This window comes from Chinchilla lanigera, unplaced genomic scaffold, assembly GCF_000276665.1.
Source record: "Chinchilla lanigera isolate Chin_1 unplaced genomic scaffold, ChiLan1.0 scaffold00051, whole genome shotgun sequence".
Taxonomy (NCBI): Eukaryota; Metazoa; Chordata; class Mammalia; order Rodentia; family Chinchillidae; genus Chinchilla; species Chinchilla lanigera.
In genome coordinates, this window is record NW_004955452.1 from 4,967,130 (window position 1) to 4,985,154 (window position 18,025).

The 18,025-nt window shown below is 39.0% G+C and overlaps 1 protein-coding gene across 1 annotated transcript in view; it reads left to right on the forward strand.

Annotated features, from left to right (window-relative positions):
- Tmem57 (transmembrane protein 57) overlaps positions 1-18,025 on the forward strand; it is a gene marked incomplete in the record, with an annotated part of 64,512 nt that overhangs the window by 773 nt on the left and 45,714 nt on the right. Inside the window, 1 exon segment of the mRNA XM_005394823.2 lies at positions 1,371-1,492. Coding sequence (XP_005394880.1) covers positions 1,419-1,492 — 74 coding nt within the window.

Below are 18,025 nucleotides of genomic sequence, written 5' to 3' on the forward strand. Positions count from 1 at the left end.
GGGCCCCTTCCTTCCGGCCGCGACCCCCGGCCGCCGGCCCCGTCAGACCCGCCGGCGTGCGGCCCTGAGCCCGAGGCTGGCGAGCCCTGTGCGAGGCGGAGGGCGAGGCTGGCAAAGTTGGGAGCTGACAGTGGCCCCCGGGCGCTCCCTGGAGACGGGTCGGGGCCGCGCTGCCCCCTGCTCCACCTTCTGCTTCCCGTCCGGGATCGCGAACTTGGCATCGAGGGCGGAGGAGCCCGTGCCCCCAAATCACGCCCCGTGGCTCATCTCCAGACGGGCCCGTTCAGTTTCTCCGCACACATTATCTTGGCAATTCCAAATGGATAGTTTGCTTCGTACTTTAGGAAAGGAATTTCCCCTCCAAACTCGGGTTTTTGGAGTGTTTCGTTTTCTTTTTTTTCTCCTGAAGGGAAGCGATGTCCCTTTAAATAGAAACTGAATTTAGTGCTGCTGGAGGGGGAGGAGGACAACAGGTTCATGGGCCAGCTAAGTGACTATCCCAGCTTCCCCAATTTGTATACGGTTGTTTTCTGGTTCTTGGAATGTCAATTTTAAATGGTACTTGCCTTGATAAAGAGACAGTTTTAGTAGAGAAGAAATTAATTTACCGAGGATAATTCTCACCATGTGTATGGAAGGCTTGAGTCGTCCTGATGCTTCACAGTTCAGCTCTGCTAGCTGTGGGATTTAGAGAAACATGGGAAGCAGCTGATGACCAGCTTGTCCTAACCGAACTGCGCACCTTGCACATGCTATGTTCACACATGTGGAATGATCCCTTTCCACAGACCAGGGGTTTTCTTCAAGTGTAGAAGCATTAAGTCAGTTAAAAGAAAAAGTTCTTGGATCATCCCTTATGTAATGAGCCATAGATCATAGGAGTCATTCATTCATTCTTTCAATAAATATAAATAATATGTGCCCAGCACAATTCTAGCCAGTCAGGAAGCAGCAGTGAGTAAAACAGACCGAATGCATGCTGAGTCGATCAAGTCTAACCATTTTAACTAAATCGTAAAAGCAAAACCAGTTTTTCGTACCGATTTAATGGGTAGGGAAAAGGTCTTTTCAAGTTACACATACTCTTAAATTGAGTAAAGGAAGGCTTTTTTCGTTGGCTGTTGAAAAAGATTCGAGCAACTTCACATTAGGAATACAAATAGTAATTGGAATAGAATTAGAAAAAAAATGTATATTAAACTGGGTTGGTAGACTTAGGACAACTTTGGCATTTGAATGGCTGCTATTTACAGTAACATAAGATGATTTACCTTCATTTATAGCAAAATTGAGAGCACCATATTGTTTACATGTTTTCTGCTGTATTTCGACTTGTTTGTATTTAAATATATCCACTTTACTACCTGCAGCATAGTAAACAATCAGTGTGAATTAATATGAAGTGAATTCATTGTTGAATGAAGATCCATTTTACTGCCAGCTCTTGGAAGTTGAATTCTCTTACCCAGAAGATTAATAATAAATACCCTGTGTAAGTTATTTGGAGTTTCAATTGTAAAATTTAAAAAAAAAAAAAAAAAGATGCTTCAGTTCTCAGATCTGTTGGCTGTCTCTCCGAATTGTTAAAGTTAGATGCTAATAAAAGAACCTAAACGTATTTCTACCTGTCTTTGCTGGTTGGACCATCGTAGTTCAATGAGTATTTCAAGTCAGTTTATCTGTTTCTTAGTTTATACTATGGAGTAAAGAACAAGATCATATATTTTTTCCAATTCTGTTACTAAAGAGAGATTTGGAAAATTTCCATTTATTAGGCAAACAGTGAATGAGCTAGTTATAAATTAGGACATTTGAGGATTTATGAATATCAAATGTCTGTTGATCATCATATTTAGTCTCTGCTAAATTGTTTTTCACACCATCTATTGCCGATTTTGTTTCTCAGCATCTAGCCAATTTTAGTCTCATTAGAGAGAGAGCTTTTTTATTTTTCCCTGAATTGTGTTGTCGATTTTGGTAACCGCTCTCTCACTTCACAGTCTTACCTTTCATAGGCTTATTATTTTCATGGTCATAGTCTGTACAACTTTCTGAGCCTTCACATTGGCAGGAAGGAAGCAGCGGTGATGGAGAGAGCATGAGCACTGGACTGCAGGCTTCCGGAGACCCAGGTTCAGACTCAGAATCCCAGCTGTGCGTCTTTGGATAGGCAGGGCATCCTTTGCTTTTAGTCCCAGTTCTCCCATCTGTTAACTGAGTTTTGAGGACTACAAAAAAAAAAAAAAAAAATGTCCAGTTTGTGAGACTATAAATTCTAGTGTGCTATGCAAATACTATTTACTGTGTTGCTATTACATTTAATGTGTGTGGTTTATTCTTTTAAGAAGGCATGAAAGACTGTTAAGATTGGGCACAAATAGGCTGGGGATTTAGCTCAGTGACACAGTGCCTGCCTGGCAAGTACGAGGTCATGAGTTCGATTCCTGATACAAAAAAACAAAACAAAACAAAGAAGATTTGGTGCAAATAAAAATAAAAGTTGAGTAGTCAAAATGAGCCAGTTGCTTCTTGATCTTGCTTGAAAAATCCTTTTGTTGAGATGCTTTTAATCATAGGCTGCTTGTCAAAGATCATTTATTGCCACAACCATGGCTGTGTTGAAATTCTGTTTCAGGGTCAAGATACAAGGAAAATTAATTGTAATATATATCTATCTATCTGTATATATCTATATAGATAGATATATATACATGCCCATCATTTGAAAAAATTCAAACTTGGTATAGCAATATTATTTCTAATTCAAGTTAATAAGAATAAGAGGAAGGAAACAGGAATGGTGAGTTTTTCTTCTTTTGTTGTTGTTGTTTTTGTTTTTCTTCTGGTACCAGGAATCAAACTCAAGACCTTGCGCTTGCCAGGCAGGCGCTGTGCCGCTGAGCTAAATCCCCAGCCCTTTTTTTGTATTTTTGAAATAAGGTCTCACTATGCAATTCAGGCTGGCCTTGAGCTCATTTTGTAGCCCAGGCTGGCCTCAAACTCACAAGATTCTCCTGCCTCAGCCTCCCTAGTGCTGGGATTACAGGCGTGTGCCACCACACCTGGCTGAATTTTTCTTTTTAACTGAGATCTAAAATTCAATAAAAATCTGAGCCAACACAGAGCCTGACACAGAATAGACGATCAGTGTTTAATAAATATTGAGTGAACATATTGATAAATAAATGGCTATAAGCTAATTCCATTCATTAAATACATTATTGAGGGAGTTGTGGAGGCTACAGGATAAGACAGGGTTTCTTGTCTTCAAGGAGTTTTACAGTGTAAAAGGCCATAATAGCCAGGGATATATAGCCCAGTGGTATAAGCGCTTGCCTGGCAAATCGGAAGCCATGAGGTCTATTCCTGGTACCAAAAAAAAAAAAAAAAAAGAAGAGGTAGAAGGCTATAATACTATCCTTTTAAAGTTGTACAGTGGCTTAGAGATTCCAAAGAACTTTTAATTCTATTCAAATAAAAATATTTTTGTTGGAACAACTTTTAGCTTACTGTTTTAACGATTTACCTGATGCATTAATAGCTACATTTTGCCCTGTTACTTTATGAAGTAGACAGTTGCCACCAAATGAAGGAATGTGTTCTAACTCAACTAAGGTAGACATGAAAATACTTTCAAAATCATGAAAATAGGTTATTAATAATGAAAACTCTCTCTAACTGTACTACTTCTGAATCTTCTTGAGCGTTCACACACATGCACCAGCTGCTCACCCCGGTAACTTCTCATTATAAGAGGTCATTCTTTTTTTTTTTTTTTTTTTTTTGGTTTTTTGGTTTTTCTCCAGTACCAGGAACTGAACTCACAACCTTGCGCTTGCCAGGCAGGCGCTTTGCTGCTGAGCTAAATTCCCAGCCCCTACAAGAGGTCATTCTTACGCCAGACGTGGTGGCACACACCTGTAATCCCAGCACTTGGGAGGCTGAGGCAGGAGGATGGTTGTGAGTTCGAGGCCAACCTGGCTACAAAGTGAGCTCAAGGCCAGCCTGAACTGCATAGAGAGACCCTGTCTCAAAAAGACCAAAAAAAGAAAAAAAAAAAAAAAGAAAGTCATTCTCCAGGTGAGGTGGGGCAGGCTGGCTGCTGTGTAGGGTTTGAAAGCCTTAAAAGGGATTCTGTGTAGTTCTCCCCACCACTTGCGCTGCTATACTCCCTTTCTCCTGAGAATTACTTACTTTATAATAGGAAGGATGAGGTACACATGTGGTGAGTGGAAGATAGAGGCAGAAACATCTATACTAAAAGTATATATTCCAGATCTGTAAAACTAAAATTGTTACTTGTATAGAAGTAAGTATAATAAAACTTTAAAACTTCATTGTGAATGTATGACTACTTTCTGTGTTCCTGTGATAGATTCTCCTTGTAGTGTGGCCTGAAACCTTTGAGATAGTATAGTGCTGTACCTGTCAGTCATATTTTTACAGCTTAATGTCTTAAAACTAGGGGTAAGAACTCAGGACCGCCCTAGTGTATGTGATACCTTTCCCCATTTTTAAGAGTTCTCTGGTCCTTCGGACTCCTTGGAAGTGACTTTTAAAATTATTGAATTGGGCATCATCTTTAGCTTCCCAGTTTCCTTTTTCAGACCTAAATAATCTGGTCTCCAGAAATTTTACTTGACTGCTTTTCTTGCTTTCTTAATGATGTTGTCTAAGTTGGTTTTAGATTTCTTGGGGCTATGCTTATTAGGATCCCTGGAGGCTGGCTACTTTGCTTGTATTTGTTCTGCAACTGAAACCTCAGATACCAGTGTGAGGTATCATAGCCTAAAACCATTTTGGTAATCTTGGTAGGCTCTAACTTCAACAGTGCTGGACCTCATATAAAAGATAGAGGTTCTGTGTTGTTTCAGGGGAGTGTTAGGGAAGGGGATGAATGTAATGAAGAAATTAAAATGTTTAGCTAAATAAACCCATATGTTTTGTGGTTTCCACAAAATACATTTAAACAGTGTGTCATACTGGAATGTTGGCACTTAATTTTTGCCAGTAGTATAGTCCCTTTAAAAAATATTTTCATCCAACTTTCACTATGATTCTTCTTGTCTGAGCAATCTTGGCAAGTTAGTTTTATTAGGTGTTTTGAAAATCCCTTTAAGTTGCTGCTGCTGGGTTGTGGAGAGAGGAAAGAAAGGGGTGTTCCATTTCAGATTACTTGCTTAAAAGCTTCCTGTTTTATTAGTAATACTCGTTTTGTGTTCACATTGATTCCTCATGGTGTTTCTTGAACCTTGGTAGACTTACAGATTTTTTAATGGTAGGCTTATGTACTCTTTTCACTTTCTTACTAGTTATATGCCTGTATATCATGGACCAATCCATGTTTTGTAAGCACCTGTATTTCTTTTTTTTTTGTCTTTTTGAGACAGGGTCTTGCTATGCAGTTCAGGCTGGCCTTGAGCTGCCTTTGTAGCCCAGGCTGGTCTCAAAGTAAGGCTCCTCCTGCCTCAGCCTTCCCAGTGCTGGAATTACAAGTGTGTGCCACCACACCTGGCAAGCACCTGTATTTCTGCCAGCTTTTTCTTTCACCATTTTTCCCAGCTCTCCCCACTGATGTTGGATGCAGTCTTTGTTTGTTTTTGGTTCTGGGAATCGAACTCATGACCTCAGGCTTGCCAGGCAAGCACTTACTCCAGCCCTCTTCACTAATGTTAATTAACCCTTTTGGGGTTTATGTATGTTTTGTTTGGTCATTTTCTAGACTACTACTATCTTTGGTGTCTGAAGGGTTAGATAGAAATTTCACAAGTTAAGTGAAATACTGTAATTGAGTTACTCTTCATAAAATTAGTGTGTTCTTCAGATACATTGATTACCTTATTCTCTAGGCATATTAGATTTGGATGTAATTATTTTACTTGGACCTTTTCAAGAAGTTGGACCGGAAGAAAAAGTTGACTGCCCCAAAAGCTGCATAAGTGAAATGGTACATACCAACAGTGGAAACATCTTTTGCTAGACTTTTCTTCCTTGTGGATTTCTTTCAGGTACTTAAGGAGTACCATTTCCTTGTGCTTTCTCAACTTTGGCACCTGTGTCCTGGCAAGAGAAACTTAAACAAAATTTAATCAATTGTTAGAGAATATTTCTAAGGTTTTCTGTCTTTAATCTGACTTTTTACTGATAACAAATCTCAACTCATCAGGCTTCCAAAGTACATATCACCCTTAGCCTTTAAAGCCCTTTCATAGTAATGGCTTTCATTCCTCTATAGTTTTCTCCCCTACCAGTTAGAACGATGTGCTTACTTTGAGTCATGGGATTGTGACATCAGAAGTAATTTATCCTTCACTATCCCCTCTGCTGCGTTTTCTTTTTTAGAGGCTTTGCATTTAGTGGATTAAAATGGTACTAGTCCCTTTCGATATATCCATCTGTAGCATGTCACATTTGTGCTGTTTGTTACCCATTTCCTGCACAGCACACAGATGTGGCTGGAAATTATGTTGGTCAGTTTTCATATTATTGCTTTGTTCATCTTCAAGGCACTTTAAAGGGGCCAGGAATATAGCTCAGCAGCATAGCACCTGCCTGGCAAGCATAAGATCTTGAGTTCAATTCCCACTACCAAGAAAAAAAAAAAACAAACACTTTTGAAAACCAAGTAAGAGGCTCAGTACTAAGGCTATCTTGTAGCAAGGATGCTTGAATACCAGAGAGAGTACATGCTGTTAATGGTCAAAAAAGAGTTCCTGTTTCAGATGAGAGAAACACTGAGGCTTGAGTCTTTTTTAGATATAATGCAGTATTTTCTCATCTTTTTTAAAGTTTAGGTAGGTATTCCTCATAGTTCATTGTGATTCTAACTTTATGTTAAATTGAATTCCTTTTATTTTTAGATTATATGTTTTCTCTATTATATTGATCATTCCAAAAGGGTGAATATTGTTGGAATTCAGACTTGAGTTGTTCTATCTTTTTTTTTTTTTTTTTTGAGACAAGGTCTCCCTATGCAGTTCAGGCTGGCCTTGAGCTCACTTTGTATCCCATTCTGAACTCATGGCAATCGTCCTGCTTCAGCGTCCCGAATGCTGGGATTACAGATATGTGCCACCATGCCCAGCTGTCCTTTCTGTGCCATAGTTATTCCTGCATAGAATATTTGATTTTACCTGGGTGTGGTGGCTCACACCTGTAATCCTAGCACTTGGGAGGTTGAGGCAGAAGGATCACTATGAGTTCAAGACCAGCCTTGGCTACAAAGTGAGTTCAAGGCCAGACTGAAGTGCATAGTGAAACCTTGTCTCAGAAAAGACCAAAAAAAAAGAGAGAAATGTTTGATTTCAATTTTTTTCTGCAGTTTCATAGTATGTTTATAAACTGGAAATTTATGAGTTAAGATATTGAGGATTTATTCCCATTTATTTAAAAACTTGGTAATGACTTGAATATGTAGTATATATAGGAAAGATATAAAGAAAATACTTGATGAGTAACACGGTAAGAAAGTCAGTTGTGGGCAATATGCCAGTGAGCTTTGAAGTCACATGGACATGGATTTTATTAATGGCTCTGACATTAGTTGCATGATCTTGAGCTAGTCACTGGACCTGTTTTAGCCCTCAGTTTTCTCATCTGTAAAATGAGGATAGTAACATCTATATTATAGGGTAGTTACAAAGATACAATGGTCCCCACTTTTTCATGATTTTGCTCTCTGCAGTTTCAGTTACCCATGAATAACCACAGCTGGAAAATATTTAGTGGAAAAATTCCAGAAATAATTCATAAAATAGCTATTTTATAGTTGTTCTATTTTATTAGTTATGGCTGTTAATCTCTTACCGTGTCTAACTTGTGAATTAACCTTTATTATCATAGGTGTGTATGTGTAGAAAAAGAAAGCATACATAGAACTAGGTACTATCCAGGGTTGTAGGCTTCACTGGGGATCTTGGAAAGTATCCCTTACAGAATGAGGGGAGTTACTGTAATTGAGATAAGTCATATAAAATACCTAGGGTATTGACGACTGAACGCTAATTGCTCAGAAAGTTGTTAGCTCTCACTAGTATTGCTATTGTATTTTATGTAAACAATTTTATTTAGTTTTGTAAAGGTATTGCTTCAGTTTTTCAGTTGAAGAGACTGAAGTTGCCGGAATTTTAGTTACTTGGTAGAGACCTATATCTGCATAAGTCTAAAGTCCATCTTCCTTTTGCTTCATTATATTGTGTCACTTTATCCTTTCATGCAATAATTTATATTATTCTCTCCCATTACATGTAGGACAAGTGTCAAAATCATCATTTTCCAGGTGAAGCAGTAGGTATCAGGAGTGTATTGCCTATAACCACTAACCTTTTTTCTTCTAAAAATGGGACTCTTTCCTCTGTTAAATTTTTAAAAATCAAAACACGTGATTATTTAATGCAAAGTGTGATCCTTAGACCAGGGTTAGTCACAAAAAAGGATACTAGTAAGGTAATTACTGAAATTTCACTAAGGTCTATATGTCAGATAATATATTATTAATATTATATTTGGAGAAATTTAGGGAGGAAGGGGCATTATGTCTACAACTTATTTTCTTTTGCCTTTTGGTGCCAGAAATCAAACTGAGGGCCTCATGCTTGCCAGGCAGGTGCTGTGCTGCTTAGCTACATCCCCGGTCCCTACACCATTTTTTCAAATGGTATAAGAAAGATACGTGTTTATATATACGAAGAGAATGTTAGTAGAAATTTAACAAAATGTTTTATTTGTGAAATCCAGGTGAAAAGGATCAGGGAATTCTTTGTAGTATTTTTGCAACTTTTCTATAAATTTAAAATTATCTCAAAATGAAAAGTTAAAAAGAAGTAACATGAGGGGCTGGGGATTTAGCTCAGTGGCACAATGCCTGCCTGGCAAGCGCAAGGTCGTGAGTTCAATTCCCAGTATGGGGGGGGGACGACACACACGTTTCTTTAAAAAAATTTTTTAAGCAACACACGAGTGTGAGAACGATGTAAAAGCACTTAGTACATTTGCCCTGGGATGATTGTTGTATATTATAGTTTATAACTTTAGTTTTCTTTTTTTATGTAAGTTGTGTGTGTGTGTTTGGGGTTTTTGTTTTGTTTTGTTTTTTGTTTGTTTGTTTGTATTCTTTTGTTGTTTTTGTACCCGGAATTGAACTCAGGACCTCATGCTTGCCAGGCAGGCGTGATTCCATTGAGCTATGTTCCTGGCCCTGCGTGTACTTGTTTTTTAGTGAAAATAGGCTTCTGTGTTACATGTTCACTTCTTTACATAGGGATTTACCATATTCATTTCAGCAGCAATACAGGTTCTGTGTAGAATGAACAGTGTTTTCTGTGGTCAATTAACTGTCTTACCTACATCATGGCTGTGGGAATAAAATTAGATAATTAACATGAAAGTGTTGAAGGGGCTGGGGAGTTAGCTCAGCGGCAAAGCGCCTGCCTGGCAAGCGCAAGGTCGTGAGTTCCGTTCCCGGTACCGGAGAAAAACCAAAAAAACCAAAAAAAAAAAACAACCCCAAAAAAACGTGAAAGTGTTGAGAAAAATTACAAATTTGGTATAGTTGGGTTTTGTTTTTGTTTTTGTTTTTTGGTCTTTTTGAGACAGGGTTTTGCTATGCAGTTCAGGCTGGCCTTGAGCTCATTTTGTTAGCCCAGGCTGGTCTCAAACTTGCAACGATCTTCCTGCCTCCGCCTCCCAAGTGCTGGGATTACAGGCATGTGCCACTATGCCTGGCACAAATTTGGTATAAATATAAGATGTGACTAAGCAGTTTATCACTGTCAGTGATAGTAATACTTGATTCATCATGAAGTAAATTTTTAATGTTTATATAATATCAACACAGTTTTGTTAGGACCTGTACAATGTTTACTCTCTCCTATTTTACTCTTTTATGTTCTCCCATCCCAAACTCCATAGACTTCATATTGTTAAAAGTGTTTTTGAAGCAGAAATTTAAAAATTCCAAACTCTGCTCTTGGATCAGGTTATATTATAACACTATCCCAATATCTCTGTACTCTATAGTCCCTTAGAAAAATACTGTATGTGAAATTCTTAAAGGTTTTTATAGCAATTTTGATTCTAGATAGATTTTTTTTAAAAAATTACGTATATTTCACATCGTTAAATTTGTTTGTGCAGTGGCTATGTATGTGTAATGTGAGAGTTAATGTGTACAGAGGGGTGTGTATGTGTATGTGTGTGGGTCTGCATGTGATTGACTCTATAAAGACTTCCTTTGCAATCTGTAGGAGGCGTAGAATAGAAAAAGGAAATACGCAACAGCTTTGGTCTTTTCAGCCAGCTCTCCTTCGCTGGATTTTATGTAAGGATGTAGTACTTGGAGGATGCAGTGGTTGTTCTAGTTTATTATATCTTGTCCTTCACATGAAGCTTTCCATAGTCCAGTGTTTCTCAGTATTTTTGTTTTGTGTTTTGGTTTCAAGACTTCTTCACAATCTTAAAATTGGAAACTGCAGGGAGCTTTGGTTTATATGGGTTTTACCTGCCTTAGCAGTGTGTTTACTATATTAAAGTTGAAGCTGGCCGGGTATGGTGGTGCACACCTGTAATCCCAGCACTCAGGAGGCTGAGGCAGGAGGATTGTTGCGAGTTTGAGACCAGCCTGGGCTACAAAGTGAGCTCGAGGCCAACCCTGAACTGCATAGTGAGGACTTGTCTCAAAAAGACAAAAAAAAAAAAAAGTTGAAACTGAGAAGGATTTTTTTTTTTTGGTATGAGGAATCAAACTTAGGACCTTGCCAGGCAGGTGCTTGTACCACTGAGCTATATCCCCAGCCCGAGAAAGATTTTTTTTTTTTCAGTCTTTCTGAGACAGGGTCTCACAATACATTCACCCTAATCTTGAACTCCCTTTGTAGCATAGCCTGGCCTCAAACTCACAATGATCCTCCTGCCTCAGCCTCCTGAGTGCTGGGATTACAGGTGTGTGCCACCATGCCTGACTTGAACATCTGGTTTTTTTTTGTTTGTTTTTTGTACCAAGAATCGAGCTCATGACCTTGAGTTTGCCACGCAGGCTTTGCACTGCTGAGCTACATCCCTGGCCAGCCCAAGAAAGATTTAAAAAATTTATTAGTTCATTAAAAACAATAATAAACCCATGAGAAGAGAGTTCTGGTTTTATAGTTTTGCAGATCTTTTTAATGCCTGGCTTGCTACAGTCAGAACTATTGCTGTACTGAGAGCTAGTTGCAGGTGTGCCAAATGGAATGACAGTCTGGCACCCCAAGCAAGGCTGATTAGGTTTGTTTGTTCCTAGTGAAGAACAGTCAGAACAGACTGGGAGCAGGTGCATGGTAATCCTTCAGGCAGAAGCTGTGTTTGGGATCTTTGTTACTGTACTTGGCGCTTTATTTAGAAACCCCAGTCACCTGTGCATCATCATTGTAAGTGTGTATGCTGCTAAAAACCCTACAGCCCTAAACAGTCTTCTACACTATTGGTCATTTATTCAGTAAATAGTTGTTGAGGAAAAAAGAACTTAAGTTCTATTGTAGTGTGCCAGGTGCTTTGGGATTAATTGGGGACTATACAGGCAGTTCTTTTGTTCATGTGGACTTTATATCTAAACAGGTAAAGATATTGTCTAACGGATAATGAATTGTCTAATTCTAATTGTGGCTAATTTTTTTTTTTTTTTTTTGAGGCAGTGTCTTGCTCTGTAATTTAAGCTGGCCTTAAACTCACTGTATGGTTGAGTCCAGGCTGCCTCCAGTTTGGAGCGGTGCTTTTGCCTCAGCCTCCTGAGTGCTGGGATTACAGGTGTGTGCCACCACACTTGGCATGTGACTAAATGTTTTTATAGCACAAAATGCTATGTGAACATAGAGCAAGGTCCTGGTTTTGTTTTGTTCACAATTTTTTTTTTTTTTGGTCTTTTTGAGACAGGGTTGGATATGCATTTCAGGCTGGCCTTTGTAGCACAGGCTGGTCTTGAACTCTCAATGATCCTCTTGCCTCAGCCTCCCAAGTGCTGGGATTACAGGCATGCACGACCACACCCGGCTCTGCAATATGTATTTTATTCTAATATATTTTTTAATTTAAGGACTCACAGTATATTCAGATCACTTCTTGTGGTTTGATGCATAGAGGCTCAAGGTTTTGAGAGCTTGATAAATCATTTCTTTATCATAATTTTGCTAGTTCATTTTACTTAATAGCTATTAATGTGGCTGCATCAGCTTTCTTTTTATTAATACTTGATCACTGTACATTCTTCTCTGTTCCTTTACTTGCAGCCTTCATATGCTGATTCCATTTTTACTAGATCCTTTATTCTTCATTAAATGTGCTAGATATACTCCCTCCCACAAAACTCTTCCAGACCATCCCAGCTAATAGAGAGGAAAGAAACTCCCAACCTGCTAGATATCTGGGGTGAATTCGTGTTCTCTAAAATTGAGGAATGAATTTTAAGAACAATGGAGGTTAAGAGCAGAATATATTTATTGGGGGAAAGAAAGCTTCTGTCTGAGAGAGAGAAGGGGACCTGAATGGGTTGCCCAAGATCCTGGTTTTTGCTTTGGGTTAAAGAATGCTTTTTTAGGGGGTCTTTTTGAGACAGGCTCTCGCTATGCAGTTCAGGCTGACCTTGAGCTCACTTTGTAGCCCAGGTGGGTCTGGAACTCCAATGATCTGATCCTCCTGCCTCAGCCTACAGAGTGCTGGGATTACAGGCAATGTGCCACCACGCCCAGCCTTGTCTATTCTTCAAAAGAATTGTAGGAAAAGTGGGAGAACTGACCATGAACAGTTTAATGCCCTGAGTTGAGGGAAGGACAGCCAGCAGTTTAGAGAGAAATACTAATTATCTGTACTGACTGCCTTTCTGAGACAGCATGGGATTCAGTGGACGTTCCACAACAATGTAAAGTTGACTTAGTCCATTTTCCTTTGCTATACATTAGTTAGTACTTGCGACTAGACAGTTTGTAAAGAAATTTATTTCTTGTAGTTCAGGAGGCTGGAAAGTCCAGGAGTGTGGCACCAGCATCTGTTTGGCATAGTGAGGGCCTTCTTGCTGCATTATAACTGTTGAAGAGAAAGACAGAACGAATGTGTGTCAGCTTCTCTCTTCTCTTCTTCCTGCTCTTCTTTTCCTTTCTTTCTTTCTTTCTTTCTTTCTTTCTTTCTTTCTTTCTTTCTTACTCTTTGTCTCTCTGTCTCTCAGACAGGGATGTCACTGTGTTGCTCAGGCTGGCCTTGACCTTGCTACTCCTGCCCCAGTCTCCCAAGTAGTCCAGTTTACAGGTGTGTACCACCACAACCAACTCTTCTTATAAAGCCACACACCTGCCCTGTCAGGGGGGCACCCACCTTTGGTGACTATCCAATCCCACCTACCTCCCAAAGCCTCACCTTGAAATACCATTAATATATGAAATTAAGGATTACCTGAGTTTCAGAGGAGACATTCAAACTATAGTGTGATACTGGTGCTTTGCAAATTTTAATGTACGTATAATTGGTATAGGGATCTGGTTAAAGTGCAAGCTTCAATAGGTTTGGAGTGGGCCCAGAAATTCTGCTTTTGTAAAAAGTTCATACATTATGGGGTTTTTTTTGTTGGGTTTTTTTTTGTTTGTTTGTTTGTTTTTGTTTTTGTTTGTTTTTGGTTTTTTTTTTTTTTTTTTTTTTGGTCTTTTTGAGACAGGGTCTCTCTATGCAGTTCAGGCTGGCCTTGGGCTCACTTTGTAGCCCAGGCTGGTCTCTCTCTTTTTTTTTTTTGGTCTTTTTGAGACAGGGTCTCTATGCAGTTCAGGCTGGCCTTGGGCTCACTTTGTAGCCCAGGCTGGTCTTGAACTTGCAGTGATCCTCCTGCCTCAGCCTCCTAAGTGCTGAGGTTATAGGGGTGTGCCACCATGCCCAGCCAAGGTCATACTCAGGCTGATCTCGAACCCACAGAGATCCTCCTGCCTCAGCCCACCCCAGTACTGGGATTACAGGTGTGCATCACCACACCTGGCAATATTTTTTCTTTTTCTTTTTTTTACTGGGAATCAAACTCAGGACCTTGTGCTTGCCAGGTAGGTGCTTGTGCCGCTGGGCTGTCATGCATTATGCTTTGATGCTGCTGGGCCATGGACTGTGCTTAGAGTTGGAAGACTATCATGTGAGAATTAAAACTAAAAGGAATTTTCCTTGTGCCTAGAATTATTTCTAGGTATTAAAGACAGAAGGACAGACTCTTGGCCATGTTTTTAAAGCATTTAGAAAATGGCATGGGGTTGGGGTTGTAGCTCAGTAGCAGTGTTTTCTTAGCATTCACAAGGCCCTGAGTTCCATTCCCTGCACTGGAGGAGGAGGAAGAGAAGAAAGAAGGAAGAGGAACAGGAGGAATAAAAGGAAGAGGCAGGAAGAGAATGAAAAAGCAGGAGGGAGGTGGAGGGAAGAGGAAAGTGGAGAAAAGCCTGGAAATGTACATATTCTCCTGCTTCTTTTTCCCATGGAGTTGGCTCTGGAATGTTGCTCAGTGATACGTGACCTACGTCATGGCTAGTCATTACCGTTCCTCTCGTGGAAAAGGAAGAGCACTATCTGCTCCCGCAAATGCCTCCAAGGAATAGCAGGATCCCTGTCAGGCTGGCAGCGCTCCATTTCACTGTTTAGATAGTATTATCCAAAGAGTGGCAGCCTGCTGAATATTTTTAATATCTCATTCATTTACACGTATAGCAGTAAAAAATTATCATCTTCATTAATGACTACTCTTTTTCAATTCTGTATCTTCAGGGGAAGGGGTTTCCTTCATATACACTTACTTTTTTTTTTTCTTTTTACATTTCCTTTTTCAAACACACCTTTGATATTTCCTGACACTTAGTTCTTACTGAGGCTTAGTTTAGAAGTAAAGATAGCTAAGAAAACTTGATCTTTCAGGAGCACATGACATACCCTCAGCTTCCCTCAGACCCTCCTTTCAGGTGGGCCTGCCTCTTAACATCAAGAGACAACCTATCTAACAAAGCTGATTTTTTTCCAGAACAATCTTAAACTCTATTGAGTCATTTTAGTCTTGTGGACTTTTAGAAAATTTAAGAGAGCTGCTTGACTCAGTATTCACTTAGGCCTCTCTAACAGTAAACCATGCCTTTTATCTTTCAATAGATATGTGTACAAAAGTGAAAAGACAAGTAATCAAGTTATTGCTCACCAGGATGGAAACCTAACTAATCCTTCTCCTGCTGTGGTGTGAGGGTCCTAAGATTTTGCCAAATCTAAAGATACTATAGGGGCCAGGGATGTAGCTCAGCGGCACAGCACCTGCCTGGCAAGTGCGAGGTCCTGAGTTAGAGTCCCAGTACCAATAAAAGTAAAAATAAAGATACTCCAAAGGGAGATATAAACTATTACGGCATTGGAAAATACTTATTATAGATCATGAAGAAAATCTGATTAAATATGTATGGTTCATATATATAAAATACTTACATATCTATCTATATATGGTTAATTATATGATTTGTGGCTAACATATTACCTTTTTCTTTGTTTTGTTTTTTATTTTTTTGAGACAGGGTCTCGTTATGCAGTTCAGGCTGACCTTCAGCTCACTTTGTAGCCCAGGCTGGCCTTGAACTCACAATGATCCTCCTGCCTCAGCCTCCCGAGTGCTGGGATTACAGGCATGTGCCGCCACGCTCGGCCTAACATATTACCTTGATTCTCAAATCCAAGTAAATTTGCTAATTCTTACAAAATTTTTTAAACAAATTTAATTTTACTTTTTTTTTTGGTCTTTTTTAGACAGGGTCTTGCTATGCAGTTCAGGCTGGCCTTGAGTTCACTTGTAGCCCAGGGTGGTCTCAAACTCACAAGGATCTTCCTGCCTCAGCCTCCCAAGAGCTGGGATTACAGACATGCGCCAAAACAAATTTTAAAGCATAAGTGCAAAAAAGTTATTGTCCAAAATTATATATTGAAATAGGGCAGAACAGTAACAACTTTCAGTGGTCTTGTAAACTTCCGTTGTAAGTACTAAGGAAACAGAGAAGACATGCAAGTGTTATGCTTAAAGGCAGTGAGTCTTTCAAAGTAGATAGTGACTATAAGGTATGTCTTTTTATTCTATTCCTACCAATGCCATTTATAAACATTTTTAACTTTTAGTCATTTAGTAATTCTATCTATGGATTAATCATCTGTGATTAATGACAAGCAGTACTAAACACTCTTCCATTTCCAAGTAAAATACACCTTTTCTCCAGTATCTCTAGCTACTAGTCACCTAGATGATTTTTTTGGAGCCCTGATAATTACCATGGGATAAGACCATCAGTCCTTAGTTACCTGACCTTTTCCCTGCTCAGACTAAGGGCCATTTAGTTCAGTTGGTCCTTGATACAGAAATGAGTCTGTGGAATATTTCACTGGCTGTGCTAGTAACCATCTATCTCAATCCTCTGTTTCCTGACCTCTTGGTAATGGCAACTACAAATCACCTTTAGCATTCAGTATGTGATGTGATACACCAAAATGTTTTGTCTTCTTAGCTGTCTCCCTATTAGGCATAACCTCTAGAATATTCATCTAATGGCCCTTATCTGGCTTGAATTCCTGCTTAAAGTCGGGCATGTTGAAAATGTCTTTTTGAAATAGGTTAGTGATCCTGAATACCTGTGTGACTCAGGTATTTCTTCTAATAAAATGTGTGTCACTCTCTATTCAGTTTTGGACTCATTAAGAGAATGGAAAGAAAGGCTGTGTCCTCTCATGAAATGAAACTAAAGGTGGGACTTCAATTTAAGAGTGCTCTTCTGTTTGTGTTTGGTTCCTTGATTTTATTGCAGACCTTTAAAAAACTTATTATCAAATCCCCAGACATTCTAAGAATTAATATTAGAAATTAACACTAGATGGCAAATTATGTATATTATAAATACTATATGACTAAAGGACAGTTGTGTCTGTTCTTGGTATCTTTTACCTGTGTGGCCTTAAAGGGTATAGAAGATATCTTCAATGCTAGATCTTGATTTTATCTACCCTTCATCCCAAGTATGTACGTCTTTTGCATCTTATTGAAATGGATTATAAAATTATTTAAAAGTGCTGGGCATGATGGCATGTGCCTGTAACCCCAGCGCTCCGGAGGCTAAGGCATGAAGATTGCTGCATGTTTGAGGCCAGCCAGGACTACACAATGTGTTAAGGTCAGCCTGAGCTATACAGCAAGATAGTGTCTCCAGAAAATTGCTAAAAATCTTGATTTGGGCTAGGGGAATGGCTTAGTGGCCATGTGTGTTGTTTAGCATGACAAGGCTTCTATTCAGTTCCCAGCACCACCCTTTGAAATCTTAATTTTGTTGGTATTTTTTCAAATAGCTAAATTGGAATATTGGTCTTGAAAAATAGTATGCACTACTCTAGACAAATCAAAGTAAGTTTTAGGTATTTCCAGCCTATATACTTTAGAAAACTCTTTTAATACCTAAATTGTAACTCGAGAATTGGTGGGATTGGGATCATAGTAATATAAATTATTAATAGTTAGAAGAAAGGCTTCTATTACCTAGTATGCAACTAATGAACTAGAAAATGGAGTTTCACATTATATGAAAAATAATTTTTTTATCCATATCTTTACCTCATTTTGAGCAGTGGTTAGGTATGTGTCCTAACTGACCTTTCAAAGTGTATTTCTGTTTAACTTGAATCCAGTGGGAACTGGGAGGGTTTATTTACATCTCAGCCAGAACAAGACCTGAATGCTTGAAGAGTTTTTCTTCAGTGTACATTTTTGTGCCCTCGTAGTCAATGGTAATAATCAGAATGTTCTCCCTAAGTAGGTTTCTATCTGTTTTGTGAATTCATTTGGTTTTTGTTTGGTAAATGTGGATGAATACTGTACAGAGAGGCAAGAGAAGCAGGGGAAAGGGTGGAATTCTTCAAGCATGTACGGGTGTCTATCAAGAATTTCAAAGACTGTAAAACAGATGTAGAGGGGTGGGAAAGCGCACATGTGAAGCCTTCCAACTGTGACATTTTCTTCTAATGAAGAACAGCT